A 22,793-nucleotide genomic window follows, 5' to 3' on the forward strand; every position below is an offset into this window, starting at 1 on the left:
CCAACCTTGGGGGTGGGGTGGCCATTTGGGCTGAAGAGTCCCCTCTATCCCCTCCACCCAGAAGATGGAGGCTGCAGGTAGGTGGAGACATTTAGAGTCAGTAGAAAGCTTTTAGAGAAGCTGGAATGCAGCAGTGCTGCTCACTGCCACGGGTAGAAGCTGCTGTGTTTTTCCGTCTCACTCCCACTCACTCCCCAGTTTCTTGACGTCTGAGTAGGAACCATGCTGGATATTAAGTGGAATTAAGGGGGTTTGACTGCCCATTGCAACCTCAGTGAGGATCCACCTCTCCCACCCCAGTTCCCATGCAAAAACTTTTCCAACAAGTCACCCCAGCTGGGGTGGGTGCTGTGGCCACACCTCGAGAGCCCAGCAGGTGCTGGGAGCTTGTACACATGCCGCATTCTACGGTGGCCCTTCTGAGAGCTGTCAACCACCGCCACACCCCCTGACTGGAATCACACCCCATCTTCTCTCCATTCCCCAACTGAATAGCACCGCCTTCTCCTGGCCCGTTTCAACCCAAGAAGCAACTCTGGGGGCCTCCCATGGGCTCTCTGCACCTTTGAGCTCACACGTGGGCAGGAGAACAGACCCAGGCTGCTGGCCTCCTTGTGCTAACAGTGCTGTGCCCACTCCATGTGTGCCTGTCCCTCCTGGAAGGCCTCAGGGGTATCCAGAGACTCAGGACAGATCCTCTCAGGGACACAGCCCTGCTTTTGGGGGCTCAAGTCGGGCCATCTTGGGGAGAGGCAGCCCAGTCACAGCCTGGTGAATTATGACTGAAGACCCTTTGAGGACAATGCTGGCTCTAGTCAGCTCCTACTTATAATAAAGCAAATATGTTTATAAGGACCACATGCTGGGGTCAGTCCTCTACACAAAAGGGAGCTCAACCCGGTTTGGATATAGTGAGGCTGCACTGGAGCAGAACCAGGGCCAGACTGGTCACCCTATACCTGGCCCCTTCCACGGTGCTCAGATGGGGCTTGTTCTCACCCACGTGCCCCCAGAGGCAGCTGAACCATGCCCTACTGGGTGGTCTTAGGTCCTCCTCCCTGGGATGATTCACTGTATATGTGCTTGGTGGCTGGGTGGCAGATGTCATGGAACAGGAAGGGAAGTAACAGGGGAAAAGCCGTTCTTCCAGGTAGCCCAGGGAGCGGCAGATACCAGGCATCCTGTCGGCATCCAGAGATAAATGTTAGCCTGTGAGTCTCACCATCAGCCCTCCGGGTTAGGATGATTGAGAGGATCTGAGCTAAAGATGATAGAGATCTCACGGTAGCTCCAGAAAAGCTGCTGACAGAGCCTGAGGAGGTGGTCTCGGGGGCCACCTGTCCCCCTCTTTGGAGCAAGACCCCTACTAGCATCTTCCCTAAAACCACACATCCTGCTGGTCTTTATTGATCAACTTTGTTTACTAAACAAATATAAAAATCAGTCTACTAAAACCAATAAGCAAAAATGTCTCGAGGAACGGGGTAAAAAAAAAAACAAAAAACAAAAAAACAAAAACAAAAAAAAAACTGTGATGTAAAAATGTAAAGGATGAAAATAAACAAATAACAAGAGCAAAGGGATTAGGGTGAAGACTAATGTGCAATTAAAGAGATGTTGATGTGGATAAAAATAGAAAAGATAAAGGAGGGCTAAAAAGAGAACAAAATAAAAAGGTTAAAAGGAAAATAATAAAGAGAAAATGAAGATAAAGAATGAGATAAAAAGGAAAGATAGTAAGAAAGATGAAAAATTAAATAATTTACAGCTCTGACTAGACAAGGTAAAAAATGTAACACCCAAATGTCAAAAAGCGAAAGGATAAAAGTGTGACAGAGCTAAAATATAAAAGGGTAAAAATAAAATAATAAAAAGGTGGTAAAAGATTAAAAGCAGAGCTGCATAAAATGTGAGATATAAATAAAACACTTTTCACAAGGCAAGATTAAAAAAAAGGTAAAACTAGGGTGATTTCGGAGATTAGGAAGAGAGATGATTAAATGAGCTAAGGTGATTCAGTCACAAAACAATACTCTGAACAGTAAGAGGCAAGCTAAAGATAATATACCAAAAGGATACAAAATATAAGCACCTTGAAAGATCATGGGGTTAAATTTTATTAAAATGGCAGCAGCCTGATTTCAAGGGCATAAAACCCTTCTGCAGAGGCACGGGGGATTTTTGCTGCATAAGCAGAGGCAGAATCCAGGAGACACCCCATGCTCTTGACCTGTGAGTACTTACAGCTTCTCTGTCAATACTTGCAGCTTCTTGCAAAGATCCCTGACCTGCTGTGCTCACTGAGTCCCCAGAGGTTGCATTCCCAGTATCCTGCTGGTTCCTAGGAACCCCATGGCTACGAAAGGAGAGAACCTGTCTTGGCCCGTAGCCTGGTCACAGCTCCATCTGTCCCACAGCCTTTCAGCTGCAAGGCATCTGGGCAGACACAACCCCAGCAGCTCTTTGGGACAGGCAGTGGCACCAGGACATGAGGAAAGAACAGTTTGATGATCAAAAACACAGACCTTTGGGGTGGAGTCCTGGCTTTGATGTTGATTTGCCTTATGAACCTGAGAAATTGCTTACCCGCCCTGTGCCTCAGTTTCTCCACCTGAAAAAGGGAGGTGATAATAGTCGTACCTACTTTATAGAGTTCAGAGGATGAATGATTAATAAAGTGGCACAGAGTGCTAAGTGACTAAGTGACAGCTGCTATTGTTATTCATTATTATTGATTACAAATCCAGTCCCCAGTGAACTCAGCTTGAATACAGCATGCAGAGTGAGAGATCTTGAGAAAGCCTCCACTTCTGTCCATAGGCAGAGCCCTGAACTTCACCAAAGACCCCTGCCCATGGCCACAGGGGTGATCTCTAACACAGGCTGTTGTGTTACAAACTTAATTTGCCTTTGAATGCTTTCCAGGTTCATGGCCATTCCCTGGCTCACCACAGTCCCTCACTCTGCCCCCAGCCCTCCCTATTTGTTTACACTGGGCTGCTTCTTATAATTGTGTTTCTCAGCTGGCCCTTGGAGGCATTAGGGTTTGCAGCCTCATGGGTCCCTCATAGCTCTAGTCTCCTACTGAGATATAGAACTCCAGACCAACCACCACCTCACCTTCTACCTTGGCCATGGTCTCAGCTCCTGAAGCAGATATCCTGCTGCCCATGGATGGGGCCACTGACCATTTTAACCCCATGATGTAGTATCAAATACTCACGTGGCCTGGGGGTGACTGATGATTCAGCTGTCTCCATCCCCAGTGTCCAGAGATCATTGAAGGGTGAGGTGTGCTTCTCCCTATGGGGCAGTGAGAGAAGCCTACTCTTCCTGGAGGCAGGGGAATGGAGGGAATGACCTCTGGAGTATCCCTAATGGGGACAGAGGATGTGACACAGTCTTTACATGGGCCTCCAAGAAAGTCTGTCTAGCCAAAAGTGTCCTCGGAGTCTCCTGGGAGAGAAGAGATGCTCGCTCCCATGCAAGGACTAGTCTAGGGCCCCCTGAAACTAGAGTTGCTCCAGATACTCCAGAGAATATTCCCAAAAGGCTCAGCATGGTCTGCATGCCTTGGAGCCCTAGGAAATGCTCTCAGGCTTAGGCTCTCTGGGACAGCTAAAAGGTGACAGGGAGTGGCCCAGCCTGGCCCAGCCCCAGTCCCTGTGGCTGAAAATCCAGCCCCATGCTTGGCAGCCTGAATGTAGGGCCAGCACCTCCTGCTGAGAGCACAGCCTCAGCCTGTCTGGGAGGATGTTGTCAGGGCAACAGCACTTTGAGTGACAGGCAGATCCCAAGGTACCAGTACACAACATCAAACTGCTCTGCCTCTAGGGAACAGCGCCTGGATCCAAGACCCCTGATGAGGGGGAGTTTCTCCTCCCCTTTCTTTCCCAGGAATCCGGTGTGGCAGAAAGCAGCAGCTCTGTGTGAGCTGCCCCCGAGCCTACCTGCTATTCTCCCCTCTCTTGAACTCCCAGCGTTAGGTGCTAAAGATGCCTTACCCTGGAGAGACAGATGGACAGAGCCCTGGCACTGCCCTTTCTGGCCCCTCAGAGCCACTGGCAGCCTTCCCCATTCCTGAGATCGAAACAGCAGCAGCAGGAGCCTGGATGCCTGCCCTCCCCCACCCTCTCGCCGCCCGGCCCCAGCCTCTGTTCTGGTTCCACTCTTCCACGAGCTCATGAAAAATTCATCTGCCCAAACCTCAGCTCACACACTGAGAAAACACACCCGGCCCACTCTTCGGGGCCCAGCTTTTGAAGGTTCAAGATTCGTTTGGCTGCCGATGTGAGCCACAGTGTGGGCATGCTTGCGGGTGTGTGGGTGGGTGTGGGACCAGCTACACACGGGTATCTGGATACTAACTGATGGGTGAATTTGTGCCGTGTGCACATCGTGACCCACATAGGCTCAACTGCCTGTCAGGCAAGCCCAACACTCAGCACCCAGCAGCAGGAGAGGGGAAAAGCAGGGGCTGGAATGTGGGCTGGGAGAACTATCCCAGGCTGGGAACCATTCTAGGCCCCTCCTGCTGGGAGAACAGGACTCCTGATTCTGTGTGCTGGTTCTAACTGGCTGAAGCCAAGACCTCAGGTCCAGTGTCCTTGGCCTCTGTGTCTGAGAAGGGTTAGGCAGACAGGACATCTGAAAATGTGGTGCATTTGTGCCAAGGACATTGTGTGTACTTATGCGTGCATGTGTGACTGTGGGCTGATATTACCTGTCAGAAGGGAGCTTCAGAACCCAGGTATCAGGTAGCTAACCCCTGGATCCTTCCCGAATTGAGGATAACCCCCAAGTCTCCCTCTTCCAACTCCATGGGCCCTGTCACTGGGAGAGGCTTAGCGCTAGGCCTGGCTTGCACGCTGGGGTAAGTGATCAGAGAGAAACCAGACCAAGAGCCCTAGCAATGGTAAGTCAGAAACGGTTATTTTTCTGGACCCCTGTTTTCTGTGACTTGTTGAAGAGAAATATTACCCCTGTTCCTACGGCTGTTCTCCCAGAGCAATAGGAGAGCGTGAAGTTATGAAATTGAGGGCACCTTCACTGAGCAATCGATTAGCAGCCGAGAGAGCTTGTGAATTGGCTGTCTGGACATTTCCAGTAATAAATTGTGAAATAGTCCATGAATAAGTAGTTGGCGGAGTTCAGAATTACCCCCTAGGAAATGTTGCAGGTCTAGAGACACATTACTAAGGCGAGCACCATTTTAATGCTCTGGGCTTTGGCTGTTAAATATGTATGCCATCCGCAAAGCACTTCCCGAAATTAATGGCATTTTACAGCTGCTCTGAAGGCAGCATATTTATATGGAGATGTATAGATTCTGGGGCTGTGGTGACTTCACAAATGAAGTGCTAATTTTAGAGAATCAGGCCAGGGAGGGGCGTGAAGACAGGGTCAGGAAGTGAGCTGTCTCAGGGACCTTTCCTGAAATGGTTTTCCACTATCAGCCATGAGTTTTAACCTTTGATGACACTGGGCGTGGCCTCTAGGCTGCAAAGGTCATTGCAGTAACGGACCAAATAGCATACAAGAAAAAGATAAAGGTGATGATGATTAATAATAATAATAATAATAGCAGCTAACAGGTGCCAGGCACTATTCTGAGTGCTTTTCATAGACTGACTCATTTTATCCTCACAACAACCTTGTAAGGCAGGTTCTATTGTTTTCTCCATGTTACAGAAGGAGGTGAATTTTGCCTAGGATTCTATGTGTGGTTGGTGGATCCTCTGGGAAAGATGGTACCTTCTCTCTAATTCTTTCCATCAGCTAAAGTCAGGGCCACCAGGTGCAGTGGTGCACCTTGTCCATTGCACAAGAGCATCAACCAAAAGACCCTGCTCGCCAGGCCCCATGCCAGGGTGCAGGAGGATTGCCCAGAGATGAATTTGCATGAAGGCAGTGCGTGAACCAGCCAATGTCCTCCATCCTCCAGCCTCAGCACTTTTCCCAGGCCCCACCTGGACTCTTCTCCAACCTTGTTGAGCTGCCTACTTGGTTGAAAGGCGAGTGAGAGAGGCACTGTGATTAAGCATGGCACCTAGCCGAGGGTCCAGCGTTCTACTCAGTTAGACTGGGAAGTGGTTTTCTCAGAATCCCTGGATAGTTGGGAATCCCTTAGGGATTCAGAGACTGCGCCATCCCCACCAACTCTTTCCCTGAAGCATCCCAAAGGACTGTTGAAAAGTTCCAGTGGATCAAGCATGGATCAGGATGGGATCTAGAGAAGTAGCACTGCTGGGAGAGAGGGCCAAAGACTCAAGCCTGATGCCACAGCAGGAGCCTGGCAGGAGGCTGCTGGTGAGCATCTGCTCCTAGGACCTCTGATGAGGGTCTTCACCCGGCCTTCCACTGCCCATGCCACCCAGGGGTTTATGAGGTCAAGGGAATGACCCTGCCAGTTGATAGAAGGATGCCTGTAATCCCAGCACTTTGGGAGACCGAGACGGGCGGATCACAAGGTCAGGAGATCGAGACTATCCTGGCTAACACGGTGAAACCCTGTCTCTACTAAAAAATACAAAAAACTAGCCAGGCGAGGTGGCGGGCGCCTGTAGTCCCAGCTACTCGGGAGGCTGAGGCAGGAGAATGGCGTAAACCCGGGAGGCGGAGCTTACAGTGAGCTGAGATCCGGCCACTGCACTGCACTCCAGCCTGGGTGACACAGCAAAACTCCGTCTCAAAAAAAAAAAAAAAAAAAGAAGGATGAGGCGCTTCCATAGTTAAGCATGTGCCTTAATCTGGGCATGCGGACATGAGCTTCCTGGTTTCCATGCATTCTGTCAGCTAACCGTGGTCACACAGTCACTAAAGGCTTGAGGCGTTCCGTTACATAGGGGTGCTGAGGCAGGTCTGGGGACGTTTGGCTGTCAGAAAGAGGCCTAGGAGCTATAGGCAGGAACAGGATGGGGGCGAAGGAAGGAGGTTCAGGTGAGTCAGAAGAAGACTAGAGTTGTCCAGGAACAGGCTCTAGGATGGCAGCCCTTTACCTGATTTGGGGATCTGGAAAAGCAGATTAACTCCGGAATGTCTGACCCCAGGGAACAGACAGGAGAGCCAAGCCAGACAGAGGTGCAGCTGACTGGGAAGGATTGGAACTGGATCCCATCTCTGTAGTTCAGCTCCTGTGTGATTTTGGGCAACTTACTGACCTTCTCTGAGCGTGAATTTCCTCATCTATCACATGGGAACAGTGTTACTATCTTGCAAGCTAGTGAGGCTTAAATCAAACAGTCTGACAAAGAGTTTAAATCAGTGCCTGGTGCAGAGTAGGAACTCAATTGTGTTGAATTTTCTGGGAGTTCGGCGCATCCATCACGGACGCGGGATGGGGCTTTGTGAGTGAAGCCGGGTAGATGGTGCTGGCAGAAGCGTGGACTTGCATGTTGACCTGGATTCAGGGACCTTGCTGCATCAGAGCCCACAGTTGCTCACGCTGCGTGTCTCGACTGGATGAAGTGGATCGCCTCTCTCCACTGGCCCTTCTGCCTCTTCTCCCAGTTATTCTTTGCAGGGTTGCCAGGGGTTTGTTTCTAAATGAGAAATCAGACAGTCATGCTTTGGTCAAATCCCGTCCCAGGCTCCCCATCACCCAGAAAGGAAGAAGCCTGTGGTGGGTGGTGGGGTTGGATGATGGGGGGTCTGGCATGGGACAGGCATCTCTGATGCACAAGCATCTTCCTGGGGATCACCTGCCCCCGAGGGAGGGGCACCGTAGGTCTCAGGGCCTCAGGCACAGAACTTGTACTCTGGGATCACACTAAACTGAATTCGGATCTTCTCTCCCTGACAGCTAGGGGGGCTTGCACAAGTCACATATCCTCATGAACTTCACTTTCTGTATCTATAAAATGGGATTATTCACACCCACCCCAGAGGGCTGACATTAAGGTGAAATGAGGCGATACAGCTCCTCTCTGCCGAGCTCTGGGGCTCTGCTGGACTCTGTGCTAGGCCCCCCATGGGCATAAACTCATTTGCTAATTGACCAATGCCCAGCACAGCCACATACCAATGAGCTGTCCCTGTTACCAGTAATCATTCCCCTGGGATCCTAACACAGGGGAGTGAGGAGGTTCTTGGAAAGAGAGAACAGCATCCAGCAGCGTGTAAATCTAATCTTTTAAATTGGAGTTGGAAGAGAAGTTAGAGCAGACGGCTTTCTGAAGGGCTTTCTACAGCAGTGTCCTCCGACTTGAGTGGACGTTAGAATTCCCTGGAAGGATGGAAACACAGATCGCTGGGCTCTCCGCAGAGTTTCTGGTTCAGTTAGCTCTGGGGTGGGGCCTGAGAATGTGCGTTTCTAACGAGTTCCCAAGAGATGCTGATGCTGCGGGTACAGGGACCACACGCTGAGAACCCTGGCCTCTATTACTAGTGCAGCAAAGAGACCATGGGCTTTGGGATCAGTCTCCAGTTCAAAGCCCTGCTCCACCGCTCACTAGCTCTGTAACCACTGGGCAGTTAAATCAGGAAGTGCCTACTGAGCTCCCACCCCGTACCAGGTAGCCATTTGTGAGGCCCCCAGCTGGCTCCCAGGACATGTGCTTTCCCGCTCCTGACTTCACGGGCCCTTTATCTAAGCCACTCTAAGTGGTTTATAAAAACATGAGCAGAGGTCCCAGCCCTGACTCTCCATCCAGTGCAAGCCTGCCTCCGCCCTACCCTCTCAGTCTTCATCACTCCCTGCCCATCTGTCTCTGCAGGAGGAGCCCTTTGTCATGTTTCGGAAGTCAGACAGGACTCTGTACGGGAATGACCGGTTCGAGGGCTACTGCATCGACCTGCTAAAGGAGCTAGCCCACATCCTTGGTTTCTCCTACGAGATCCGGCTGGTGGAGGATGGCAAGTACGGGGCGCAGGACGACAAGGGCCAGTGGAACGGCATGGTCAAGGAGCTCATCGACCACGTAAGCATGGGTGGTAGCATGGGAGGGCGCAGGACCCCGGGGAGGCTCGGCCAAGCGCTGTCTGCACCACAGGGCTGGGCAGCCTGGCAGAGGAAGGCTCTGGGGACAGAAGTGATGGAGATGAATGCTATGACCTTGAGGACTGGGGGGCCTCAGCTGAGGAAGTGCACCCCAGCTTTTGTGGGCTGCCTTGCTCATGCTCCCAACACCATTCCCCTCCATACACACAAAGATGCACTGGCACCCATCTGATTCAGAGCCAGTCCCACTGGCATCTTTGATGACCTTGCTCTGGGGGCCTGCAGCTTCTTGGTATCCTCTGCTCCTTTAAAAGCCACCAGAGGATGCCCTAGCTATGGGGCAAGGCACCCACACGAGACACTTCACCAAATTCTGGGACGCAGAGAGAAACCTGTCCCTTCGTTGAGTAACTCTGGGTCTAGTGGGAGTCCAGGAAGCTGAGAGCTGGAAAGAAGGGATGAGCAGGGCCGGGCTGGAAGCACCAAGGAGTTAGCCTCTTCCTCTGCCTGAGATCAGGAGTGGACTGAAGACAGCTGGGAGACCAAGCAGGCAGGTGTGGGGAGTGGAGGGTGGGGGTCCTGGGCTTCCTGGGACATTGGAAGGAAGAAGGAGAAGCCACAGGCTGGGGACACTCCTGCAAGGGAGGAATCAGGAGGTCCTAGGCTCGAGTCCCAGTTCTTCCTCATTAGCTTTGTGAACAGGGGCAAGTCGCTCGACCTGTCTGAGTAATTTCCCCATCTGTAAATTGGGCCTCTTAATACCCCTTCCTCACGGGATTGTTGTCATAGTGGCACAAGACTGGGCCCAGAGTAAGTTCAGTAAGAGGGACCCTGGTGAGATGCTGTGAGCAAACACATCATAGTTCTCAGACGCCCAGGCTGTGCCCAGCAGGTCTGAGTTCAGCCTCAGTTTTGTTGTGTGACCCGGTAAGTTCATCAGTCTCACTAAGCCTCAATTTCTTTATTTCTAAAATAGGAGTAATTGTTGTTGTTGTTGTTGTTGTTGTTGTTGTTGTTGTTGTTAGAGACAGAATCACCCAAGCTGGAGTGCAGTGGTGCCATCACAGCTCACTGCAGCCTCAAACTGCTGGGCTCAAGTGATCCTACTGCCTCAGCCTCCTGAGTAGCTGGGACTACAGGCACAAGGCACAGCACCTCGCCTGTTTTTTTGTTGTTGTTGTTGTTGTTTTTTGGTGGAGAATAGGGTCTCACTTTGTTGTCCAGACTGTTCTCAAACTCCTGGCTTCAAGTAATCCTCCTGCCTTGACCTCCCAAAGGGCTGAGATTACAGGCATGAGCCAACATGCCCTGCCTGAAATAGGAGTAATTAGCAACTACCATAGCTCCTGTGGTTGTTGGGGGAATTAAATATGGCACCTTTTCCACAGGCTTACCTGGCACACAGTAAACATGACCGGCCTTCCAGCTCAGGGCCCTCAACTTGACTGCAGCATTTTCTATCCAGGAGTTGCTGCTGAATTCAAGGACCTGATCCATACTGGACCCCTTAGATTCCTTCTCCCATTTATCCTTCTAACAGCCCAGTGAGGCAGGTACTGTTATTAACACCCACTTTACAGATGGGGAGACTGAGGCAGAGAGAGATGAAGTGGTGGAGCCAGAATTTGGAGGCTCCCTGCCTTGTAGCTCTGTGTTCCAGCTTCTACAAAGAACCATCCTGACCCCAAGGGCAGGACAGAGGAAGGTTCATGCAGAGATCTTCACAACTCACAGAGCACCAGCCAAAGGTTTATTATGACTTCACCTCTCCAGGATGGGAGCCAGCAGCATCGGGGCCTTCAGTTAAGCCCCCTTGCCTCTGTCTGAGGGGAGCTGCCCTGCAGAGACCTTGGAGGTCACAAGTGGGGAGGGGCTGGAGCTCAAGGCATGAAGGCTGGAGCCTGGCCCAGTGGAGTCATTTCCTAGTCCCCAGCAAATTGGGCTCCTGTGGAAGTCTAATAGGAGACCTAAACGGTCAGGAGCTTGAACTTGAGCCAGGTTTGATTCAAACTCTTCCACTTACTAGCTGTGCCTTCCTGGATGTTTCTTAACCTCTCTGTGTCTCAGTTTCTGCATCTGTAAAAGGGAAATGATATCAATAGGACCTACTTCGTAAGATTGTTGGGAGGACTAAGTTAACATAGTGTATTACATAGTCAGCACCATGTCAGTATTTACTATTATTATTTTTATTTTTATCCTTATACCTATTCCTTGGAGGCTGGGGAGGGGGCTTCAGGAAGTCCCCTTATCTCCCTGAGCTGCACTTTCCTAACCTGACAGTGAGAATAATAATACCTGTCCCATGTTCTTCACAGCTTGTTGTGAGCCTCAGAGGAGACAACTGGTGGGGAAGCAGCTTCTAGATTGTAGAATTCAATATAAACGGAAGGGAGTGGTGTTGTCACCGTTATTAGTAATAACTATAATTATTATGGAAATTAGTCAGCAGGTCCCAGAGGCATCTCCATCTTATCCACTCCCCTGCGTTTATGAGTGGGACTTGGAGTCTGGGGCTCCGGGTAGGCTCTGAGGCTGTCATTTGCAGAGGCAAGCTGGGCAGGGGGAAGGAGGATCACATGGAAGGTGGAGGCTGTGTGCAGAGGTGAGCGGGGCTGGACCACCCTCGCCACTCACAACATCTCCAGGGGCCCGAGAGCTTTGAAGAACTATTTGCAAGGAAATATGATCAGAGAAGCCCAGCATCAGCCTGACCTCCCTAAGCTGACCCTCAGCTGGGAAAAGGAGGGAGTGTCGTCCACGGCCTCCAAGCAGCCAGGCAGTGCTTTGGGCAGCCCAGTATTCATCAGGGTTACAGGCCAAACGGGACATGCAGGCGACCTTGTTAAGCCCGATTCCCTACAATTGATGAGCCTATTAATCCTAGCTTGGTGCCATTTTTAATAACATCATAACCATTTATTAGTGTCGTCAGATAATTAGTCTTCTCCCTAGCCCATAGAAAGCATGGTAAAGGCTTGGCAATATTATTACTTCCTTATTAGGGATCTGAATGTAGGCGTAAAGATGATGAATGCCCACCTTTGTAAGTATCTGCCCCCCGGGGTCCATTTGGAGGCCCTGGGTGGAGTCTCTGACCAGCAGGATTTAAAAAGCCCTTCCTGGCTACTCCCTGCTCGCCTCCGTCCCATGCCACATGGTCTTCCAAGGATTGCAGAGAGGGATGGGGTAGCTAGAGGATGCATCGCCTCCTGCTGACACACTCGCCTGCCCCAAGTCACCTTGGAGTATAGGGGCAACAAACACGATCAGACAGAGCAACGATTATTCCCTCCATCCCCCATCTTTCTTCCAAATTTTGCTCTCTCTATATTTACTGCCTGCTTGTCTGTTTCCTCTTTCAAAAATCTTCTACTCACATCCGTGCCTTAAATTATTCCCACGTGTTTTGATGACTCTGGAATCTAACCGAAATGGGTTCAAATTCTGGGTCCAGCACATTTCAGCTGACAGAGGGAAAGTTATTCCATTTCTCTGGCCTCCATTTCCATATCTACGAAATGGGGACAATAAAAGAGCCTCCTGTCCAGCATTGGTGGGAAGACTTAATGAGATATGGCACCAAAATGCTTCGCCAAGTTCCCGGTGCTCAGTAAATGCTCAGTACACAGAAGCTGTCCCTCTCATCACTGTTCCTTCCAGGGACAGCCTCCCTATCTAAAGTATGTCCAAGATTGAATGTGATGGCGGTGGGAGGGTGTCCCCTCACCCATGGTCTTCCTGCCAGGCCACAGTAGTCCAGGACCTAGACCTTACCCCCACTGGATCCAAACAGGGAGCCTCGAGGAGCTGACTTACATTGATCAGACACATAGGGAACTGAGGCACCCACCAAGGTGCCACCTTCTTACTTTACTTGGGGCACTGGCCTTTTCTGACACTGGGAGTCCCCATCTGCCATCCAGAGCTTCTGTGTCCTGGCACCAGGTGCCCAGGAGCCCACTTGGGAAGTGCGGAGGCAGAGCCCCTAGAGTGGAGAGCCTGGAACCAAGAGGAGGGCTGCTGCCAGAAAAGGGGGAAAGAGGCAGGCCTTGAAGAGTCTCAGGTGCTGAACCAAGGAACTGGACTTTAATCCCGAGGGCTATGGAGAATTTGAACCCACTGAAGTGGAGCCAGGGAGTGACATCAACTTGGCACTTGAGGAAGGTCACTCTGCTGCTGGGCCAAACCTGAGCCAGTATGAAGGCCATTGCTAGGACCCGAGCAGGGCGAGCATGGTGGCCTCACTCAGAGTGCTGCTCTAGGAAAGGAGGGAAGTTGATGCACAGCCAGCAGACAAGCAGGTGGAACCGATGAGGCTGGCGATTGGTTGGATGGAGGAGGCGGGGATAAGGGAGGCATCACGGACAGGGCATGGAATTCTACTTGGACAATTAAGGAGGTGATGGTGTCCTGCTCACATCAAAAGCCCCCTGGAGAAATTTGAGGATTTGGGAAACATAGTGAGACCCATTTAGGATGTGTTGGGATTGTGGTCCTCGTAGATGGCTGGCCCTGTGGCTGGGCACTTGGAGGAAGGAGCAGGGCGGAGGCTGAGCTCTAGGAGTCATCAGCACATTCTGCAGGGAGCCTGGGAGGTGGAGACGAGGGCTGCTCAGGGAGAGCAGAGATAAGGACCTGGGGTGGGACCCTGAATGGCACAGATGAAATGGTGGAAGCCACAAGATGCCTAGGCTGGCAAGGCTGGAGGGGAAGGAAGAGAATCAGGAGAGCATGAGGTGAAGGAGGCCCAAGGAGGAGAGGCTACTAGAAAGGGGGTAGGGTCACTGGCTGCAAGGAGGTCAAGGGAGATGAGGAATGAGCATCCATGAGTTGGCACAAGCGTGACCTCCTGGGGGTACAAGGTCAGCCCTAGCAGGGTCCTTGAGTGCTCCTGTTCTCAAATTTCACCCTCGGAGACCCAGGATTCTGTCCTGGCTGCTCTCCCAGCCCCCTGCATCAGAGCAGGAGGGAGGCTAATGGGGATGCATAAAAGCTCTGCAGGCCTCGGGAAATTCATTCTTTTCTCTCTAAGTTGTTACATCTCACTGCAGTATGGATGGCCAGATAAGAAGTTTTCCCTGCCTCATAGATGGGGCTGGACCAAGATGAAGTATGGAACACAATGGAGACAAGGAGTCATCACGGGTAGCCTTAACGTATTGTACACTTTCCTATGGAGAAGTTGCACCACCCACACATTCCCTCTGCTTCCCAGTAACACTGAGTGCAGACCAGGGAGACTGGCACAGCTAGAAGTGCCCATTTCCCTGTGTGACTCTTCTTACCGATGGGAAGCACCTGATGGGCCAAACTTGGCTGCTGCTCCAACACCTGGCATGGGCTGGACATACACAGAGCAGCCTCACTGAATGAGGGATACGTGGGTGAACACATGGGCTTGCATGCTTTGCCCAGAGGCATGGTTGTTGTGGGGTCATGACTAGCTAGCTTTCCACCAGTGGTGTGTGAGAGTAGGGTCTCATGTCAAGGCCATGATCCCATTACCCACTGTGCCCACCATCTTCCAACTGGAAGCAGATCTGAGTTCTGGCCCGCATGTATGGGTGTCAGGAGGAGCCTCACACCCTTGTTTGTGTGGCCAGGAAATGCTCTGCCCAAGTTACCTTCTTTGGGCTGGGCCAGCACACTTGCAAGCAAAGCTTGCTGGGAGCTCCCCTAGGGCAAGTCAGAATCCTGGAGGGGACAGGGCAGTTGAGAGCAGGGGAAACTGCAAAGCTGGACTCCTGTTGGAGCAGCCAGGTTGCCCAGAGCAATGACTGTGGAGCCCTGGGGGAGCTCGGGATGTCTCCAGGGTCTGTCTAGGGAAACCAGGGGAAACAGGTGAGGGGTGCAGGAGGGACTTGGGGCCCCATTGAGAGTCACTGCAGAACTGTCAGCTCCAGAATTCAGTGAGCAGAGATCAACCTGGGGAAAGGCCTGGAAAGAGCCTGGCAGGGATCCGGGTCCAGACACACAGGAGTAAGAGAGCAAGAGGGCTTCAGGTTTGGAGTATTGGGGGAAACTGAGGTCAGAAGGAGCAGCTGAAACATGCAGGCTCCTCTGCTGAGGGTCATTCTTTCTTTCATCAATTCCACGAAACTTTATTGAGCAATGTCTCAGCCTGGGAGCCTGCAGAGCAGAGCCTGAAGCAGGGGATTATGCCGTTACTCAATTAGGGGTTGTGATGCCAGGGGGAGAATGAGGGGCAGGGCAAGGGGTGTGGAGCAGGAAGGAAGAAGGCAACACAAGGATGTGTTATTGAGCTGGTTGCCATAGAGGGCGACTAATTTCTCAGTCTATGAGTCTGCACCCTGGAAATGCCTTGCAAAGTGTGTCTCAGGACCATCTCTTGGGGTAAGCAGAGGAAGAGAAAACAGGCTTATTCACTGGCTCCTGACTCCCATGCATTCTGGGTTTGGCATGGTGAGCATGGGAGCCAATCGGGATCTTGCAGCAGCATCTATGAGAAGCCACAGGGCTGGAGGCCAGAGGTGGCCAGTTGAGCAGGCATTGAGATGCTGTCAGATTGGACCTGCGTGAGGTTGGCTAGAGCCAGAGGATCTGAAAGTCTGCGTGAGAGGGGTCTGAGCCCAGCCCCGACTGATAATGTGCCAGACCTGGGGACTAGGGAGTGGGGGTGACCCAGGCAGACATGGTCCTTACCCTCCAGGGGCAAACAGTGAATCAGATAAGTGAGATTTCATTAAGATTTTGATCAGTGCTGCAACCGGGAAGATAGAGGACTTTGGGAGTATAACCCCGAAGAAAAGGCCTCAGGCTTCCCTGAGGAAGTGACTCTTAGGCTGCAACCCAAAGAATGAGGAAGAGATGTCCCAGGCAGGTCTAAGACACATGCCTGGGTGGATGGCGGAGGCTGCTGAAGTCTCCACCTGGTCAGGGCCTGGCTGGGGCTGTAGCTGAGTGCATGGAGTCCCGGAGCACTGGCAGGACTGTGCTGGGGTTGGCCCTGGACAGACAGCACCCTTGTGGACATGCAGGGAGTGGGGAGGGGATTCTTTTAGAGATGGTGATAGAGATTGTGGTGCATTCTTTGGAGTGTGCCCTGAAGCAGGGAAATCCCATGGAGCCTTCCTAAGAGACAGGCACAGGCTGGTCCCCATGGGGACTCAGGAACCAGGCAGTTCTCCCAGGCTTGGGAGAGGCACACCCGCCCTTTCTCACTGTCAGACATCCGTCAGCTCAGGAGGCCTGTGTGCCAACCACAGGGACATGACTCACTGATTGACATGAATTTTCTAGCACCTGTTCCCCATCTATTTAGATATATGTGGGCTTTTCAGGGTGCTGTTTTCCAACATTATCGATGGCCACAGTGCTAATTGTTGAGTTTGACAGCTAGCTGGCAGGTCATCCACAGATATTCTCTCTGACTTGTTATCCCCCCGCCCCTACTCCCCTTTCCCTGCCCTGCCAACTCAGGAGGGTGGCACTCCTGAGACAGCGCCTGCTGGGGGGGTCTCTTTTAAACCTCCAGTGCTCCCAGTGACTGATTTATTCATTTCTTCAATAAATCTATCGAGTCAGGCCCCATGATAGCAGCCGTGGATACAGGGGTGAACAAAATAGGCAGGATCGCTTCCCTGATCCTCAAGATCCTACACTCTAGTAGAAGAAATGGGCAATTATCTGTGAACATATGAACAGATATAAATATTCAATAAGGGCGAGTGTTCTGGGCAAGGAATGTGGCTGGGTGGAAGAGCTTCCCTGGCTCCCAGACTGGGGCCTGGGCTGACAGGTCCTATAGATCAGAGAGCAGTGGGGAGTAACTGTGACCCAGCCCAGGAAACTTTGGGGGAAGATCTTGGAGACTTGAGAGGTAGGAGCTAGCCATGCCCTGTCCCCTTCATAAGCAGCAGTCAGGGGAATCCAGGAAGGGCGTCTGGTTATGCAGCAGAAGCTGGTGATGAGGTTTGGGTGAGGAAAGACATGGATTTGGGAAGTTGTCCCCCAACCCCAGTTATGTCCATGGCACTGTGAACTCTGGTTTCCCAGCCTCCAGGTGGGTTGGCAGGTGTGATTGGAAGATCTGTTATCAAAGACACACTACCATTGCCCCCACTGTGTCCCATCTTCCTCTCAACTAGGAACTAGACCTTGGTTCTGGCTTTCATGTGTTGGCCCCAACTCCTGTCTGCAATGCCAAGGAAGGCTCCACCCAATCCCACTGCCCCAGCCTAGAGCAGGGCTCTTTGGAGCTGGACATGCTGGGAGCTCACCTGGGGGCAGGGGAAAGAGATGGGCTTCAAAGGTGGACCCTCCCCAGGCCAGCCAGGTTGCCCAGGGCAGTGACTGGGGAGCTCTGTGGAGCTGAGGATTCACCAAGACCTCTCTGAGGTGGGAATGAGGGCAGGTGAGGGCTATCGGTGCTTGGGTCCACTGACAGGTCAGAAGGAAGAGGGGTAGCAACGTTCAGGTGGATTCATCAGGGGCCAGGGCACAAGCAGCAGGCTCTAAACTCTGGAGAGAGGCAGGCAGGGGACAGGATCAGGTGAACTGGCGGGAGTTAGTGCAGGGGACCTGAGGCCAGAGCTTAGCCCATTAGGCTGGAGTAAGCAGAACCCTTGGGGGTGTTTTGATGCTCATTCTTTCAGCAAAATTTGATTGAGCCCCTACTTTGTGCCAGGCTTTGTGTTAATCCCTAGAGACACATCATTGAGTGAAATAAGCTCGTTCCCCACGCTCCTGGACTGGATATCCTGGCAGAGGAGCTGGGCATCCCACAGTGGCTTACAAATAAAAAGTCAATAGTGATAAAGGCACAGAGGAACAGTGCGGGCGCTACAGGAGTGTGTAACCGGGACCTAGCCTGGGGGCAGGGGGGCTCAGTGCCTTCAGCTCCCTTGGGCTGTGCTAGGGCAGGCCCTGCCCTGTCTGGGCTAATATGACTGTCAGGGAATGAGGTGTGGGGAGAGAACTTGCAGTGATGGGACACGGAGCCCATGGTGCATCTAACCTGGGGACCCCTATGGGGTCTATGAAGCAAGGAAGACCTACCCATCCTTCCCGAAGGACAGAGGCACAGGGATGGAGCTTGCTGGGTCTAAGGAACTGGGCTATCCTCTCAGGCCCAGGAAGGGTACACACATCTTTCCTCACTGTTAGGCAGTGAGGCTGCTGTCAGCTCAGGAAACCAGTGAATGAATCACAGGTACTAGTAGTTGACCCATCGGTTGACACTTATGAATGAGCTAGCACCTGTTTCCCCTCTGTTCAAATGTGTGGACTGTTCAGGGTGTTGGTTTGTCAGGTTCATGTCCAGGGCCCTTCAGGGACACAGTGTGTTCTTAAGCTTGGAGGCTGTGGCTCAGCCACAGACACCATCTGTGACTTGCTTTATCCTCTTGTAAATGGCCATGTGCTCTGCGAGCTGACTCAGAGGACACACTCGCTGGGTGCCTCGTCTAAACCAGTAACATCCTACTCATTCATTCACTGAGTCTCTACGAAAGGCCTATTATGTGCCAGACACTGTGCCAGCCATGGGGCACACAACGGTGAAAAGGTGACAGGCTCTGGCCTCACTCTCCTGAGCTCATGGTCGGGTGGGTTGGAAACACCCAGAGAATCAGCCAATGCCTCTAAAATCACAACCGTGATCAGTGCTGGGAGCGACAAGTGCCTGGTGTGATGAGAGCAGTCACCAGGGAGTCCTGATTTCCTCTGAGGCTTGTGTCTGTGGAAGCGATGATTGGGCTGAGATCTGAAACAGAAGTCAGCATTCACTAGACAAAGAGTTTGGGGAGGAAGAGGTTCCGGGTGGAGAACAGTGCATGTGCAGCATCCGGAGGTAAGAGAGAGAACATGGATCAGAGGGGCTGCAGGAAGGCTGGGAGGAAGAGAGGAGGGGAGGACAGTGTGAGAAATGTGGGAGAGCCTTTCAATGCAGCAGCCACCAGCCACAGGGGGTTATTTAATTTTAAGCTTTAATTAATTAAAATTCAATTAAAGTATAAATTCAGTTCCTTAGTCTTACCAGCCACATTTCAAATGCTTGACAGCCACGTGTGGCCCACAGTTGCCATATTGGGTAGTGCAGATAGAGAACCTTTTCATCGTTGCAGGAAGCTCTGTTGGACAGCACTGGACTAGGTCATGCATGGCTGTAAGCAACCCTAGTAAGAATTTTTTTATCCTAAGGGCATTAGGAAGTCCTGACCTACTTTAATTAGCACCATGGATAGGGACAGATTCTAGTTGGAGAAACACCACTTTGGGAAAAGAGCAGAAGGTGAATTCCATGATGCCACATACCAGAGAGGTGGGCGGGATGCCAGCAGAGTCCCTGGGGAAGAGTCCCGTATGCATGGCAGGCATGAGGCTGGTTTACTTAGACAGCTGTGGAAGCAGCAGAGGGACCTGGAGGTGGCAAAGGTATACCAGCAGCTTTCTGCAGCTGCAAGGCTCCCAAGCCAGACAATGTGAAGTGTATGCTGGGAAGCCCCATGGTCAGGAGCCAGAGTCAAGTTCAGGTCTCTGGGAATTCAACACTGGGCTCAGGACAAGGCAGGGTGGGTCCAACCATGAAGCTTGCCCTTCAGAGTGGGACAGGTGCTAGGGTGGGGACAGCAGCAGGCTGTGGAAGGAGCCCCATGCATCCTGCACAGGGTCTAAGTGGCAGGTATGTTAGTTCCCTAGAGCTGCCACATCAAATGGCCATGAACCACCAGTGTTGGAGGTCAGAAATGAGAAATGAAGGTGATAGCAGGGCTGTTTCCTTTCGGAGGCTCTGAAGGAGAACCTGTTCCATACTTCTCTCTGGTCTTCTGGTGTGGCTGGCAGTCCCTGGTGCTTTTGGCTTGTATCTGCTATTCCAGTCTCTGCCTCCAGCATCACATGGCCTTCTCTGTGTGTGTCTGTGCATCCTCTTTTCCTCTTCTTTTTTTTTTTTAAGACGGAATCTTGCTCTGTCGACCAGGCTGGAGTGCAGTGATATGATCTCTTCTCACTGCAACCCTCGCCTCCCAGTTCAAGCGATTTTCCCTGCCTCAGTCTCCCAAGTAGCTGGGATTACACGTGCATGCCACCACGCCCCGCTAATTTTTATATTTTTAGTAGAGACGGGGTTTCGCCATGTGGGCCAGGCTGGTCTCGAACTCCTGACCTCAAGTGATCCACCCACCTCGGCCTCCCAAAGTGCGGCCTCCTCTTTTTCTCTTCTTATACGGGCACCAGTCATTGGATTTGGGGCCCACCTTCATTCAGTATAACTTAATTTTAACTTGATTTCATCTGCAAAAACCTTATTTCCAAATAAGATCACGCTCACCAGTATCAGGGGTTAGTATTTGAACAGAATGTGGGGAGACATAATTCTATCCACTACATGTGGCTTGCATGGTAGAGTGGTAAAATGTTGGGCTTTTAGATCACAATGAACTGGGTCCAAGTACCGGCTCAGCCACTTACCAGTTTAAACGAGCCTCCTAGCCTGATTAAGCCACCCTGTCCCCATCTGGAATATGGCGAGGATGTTGACCACCTGGCAGGGATACTGGGAAGATGGCATAGGCATAGGCAGCATATGCAGTACACTGAGTCATGCTTGGCATGTTCAATGGGGATCCCAAGTAAGAGGCGGAAAACGGAGATGAGGAATCTGGTAAGGACTATACTTGGGAATCCAATCAGGCAGCTTGTAGCAGGGACACCAGACACAGGCAGCAAGCTGGGAGTCAGGGGCCAGATCTCAGACTGTTAGGAGGACCCCTGTCCTAAGAGAAGGCTGATCAGTGACAAGTTGTTAGAGCTGGGACCACAGTCCCAACCCCATTCCTGGTAGGAAGATGTCCAGGTTTTAGTCTGGAGTACAAGGTAGGTTTCAACCAGCAGCCAGGGTATCTGGAGACTGAGGACCAAAAGATAGAGCTATAGCAGGTTGAATTGTTCTTACCTTCAAGGGTGTGATAGAGTGGGTGGGGCCAGGTGACCTCATGCAAGGATAGAGGAGACTGGGAGGAGGAGGAGCCAGGAGGGCCCCAACAGATTCTTGGTAACTGGAAAGCTGCTTATGGGGATGAAGTAGTGTCCTGGGAAGACCATCCTGCCTGCTCCAGAGGTTTAGAAATAATACAGAAAGGTCCTTGGTGAGGCAGGAGAGCTAACAAGACACCCATTAGACCAATGAAAGTGTTGTACAAGTCAGGGGTTTGATGTCGTTCAAGGACATGATTGCTGTAAATATTATAGCAAAGACCAAGGAGCTTCTCTTCAAGCCTCAGTTTCCTTCTGTTAAAAAAAAATGTGGGGTTGGAATAGATGTATTCCTCGAATAAACTTGAAGTTCTCTCATCCACCTCTGACAGCCTATGATTTTATGAATCATCCTCAAAGAAAACTTGCACAAGTGGGAAGAGCCTGCCAAGATTGGGCCTTTCATTCTGAGTAATGAACTGAAACAGCAAAGGCTTGACATCTGTTCCCATCTTTCAAGGGAAGTTGGACAAAATAATGCCTTTTTCAGGGAAATCGTAACCAACGGTGAAATGTAGTATTTTCTGCCTTAACCAGAAACGAAGTGGAGAACTCCAGCCTTCCTGAAGCCCAAGAGAAAACACAGATCCAAACTCCCAGCGAAGGTCATATTGGCCAGTTGTCTTGCCACCATAGGTACAGAATGCTGTGGATGCCTTGGTCTCCTGACCCCATTAAAACCAAAGAGCAGGAAGAATGGCAGGGAGGTTTCAAAGGCTCTGAGAGAATCTGGGGGAAGGGCTGGCCAGAAGGCCAATCACCTGTGGCCATGTGATTAGCTTTCTCACCAGCCCTTGGAATAATCATTGGCTACGAACACCTCAGTCCCCCAGCCATAACTCTCTTATCCAACTTGCCATCAAAAGTCAAAGGAAGATTCATCACCACCATTGACTTTGAGGTTCTTCCCAAGAATCCATTCGATTTCCAGAGATGAGTTCCAAAGGCATTTTGAGCAATGATAGTGACTTTGGAGTGAGAACAAAACCTCCCAAAGCAATATACAGTCAAGCATCACTTAACAACAGGAATACATTCTAAGAAATGTCATTAGGCATTTTCATCGTAGTTGGAACATCATAGGCTATACTTCCACACACCTAGATGGTAGCGCCTACTATACACCTCAGCTATATGGTATGGCCTATTGCTCCTAGGTACACACCTGTACAGCATGCTACTCTACTGAATACTGTAGGCATTTGTGTATGGAAACTTATCTAAACATAGAAAAGGTGCAGCAAAAATAGTATTATCATCTTATGGGACCACTATTGTATATGCAGTCCACTGTTGACCAAGACAGTTAGGCAGCACATGACTGGACTTTGAAGGGACAGGACTTGGGGACGCCAAGTTCTGGAATCAAAGGGCCCTCTATATCTCTGTCAGGTCAACATTGCAGAGAATCCTAGATCTTTAGGACTGAAAGGAACCTTTCAGGGTATCTCACTCAGGCTCCCACCCCACCAAGGGATCCTGTCTATAGCCCCAGCAAGAGCTCACTCAACTGGAAGCTCCATGACACCAGGGACTCAGTCTCTTGCTCACCACTCTATGCCCTCCCTAATAGTTCTTTTTTTTTCTGCTTTCTTTTGTACACACCCTGAACTGAGAGGACTCCGGGAGCTGGGGTGGCAGCAGCTTACCCCGTTCATTCTTCTGCCTTCAGCCAGGCAAATCCCAACTCACATATTCAGACATTTACAAAAGAAAGAGCCTTTATAATAGGCTGCTCCTCCCCCATCTTTCCCAGGTTTTGAAGGTCATCAAATCCTTGGACTCCAAGTGTCAATGATGGGGTGTAGGGGCTGCCTTTAGAAGGGGAAACATTGGGTGGGCAGTGTCAAAGTTGTAT

At 51.2% G+C, this 22,793-nt stretch overlaps 1 protein-coding gene across 1 annotated transcript in view; it reads left to right on the top strand.

The window, feature by feature from the left end:
* GRIK3 (glutamate ionotropic receptor kainate type subunit 3) overlaps positions 1-22,793 on the top strand; it is a 238,891-nt gene that overhangs the window by 184,703 nt on the left and 31,395 nt on the right. The window contains exon 10 of the mRNA XM_007979376.3: positions 8,715-8,918. Coding sequence (XP_007977567.2) covers positions 8,715-8,918 — 204 coding nt within the window. The remainder of the gene's footprint in view (positions 1-8,714; positions 8,919-22,793) is intronic.

Source organism: Chlorocebus sabaeus, chromosome 20 (genome assembly GCF_047675955.1).
Source record: "Chlorocebus sabaeus isolate Y175 chromosome 20, mChlSab1.0.hap1, whole genome shotgun sequence".
Classification (NCBI taxonomy): domain Eukaryota; kingdom Metazoa; phylum Chordata; class Mammalia; order Primates; family Cercopithecidae; genus Chlorocebus; species Chlorocebus sabaeus.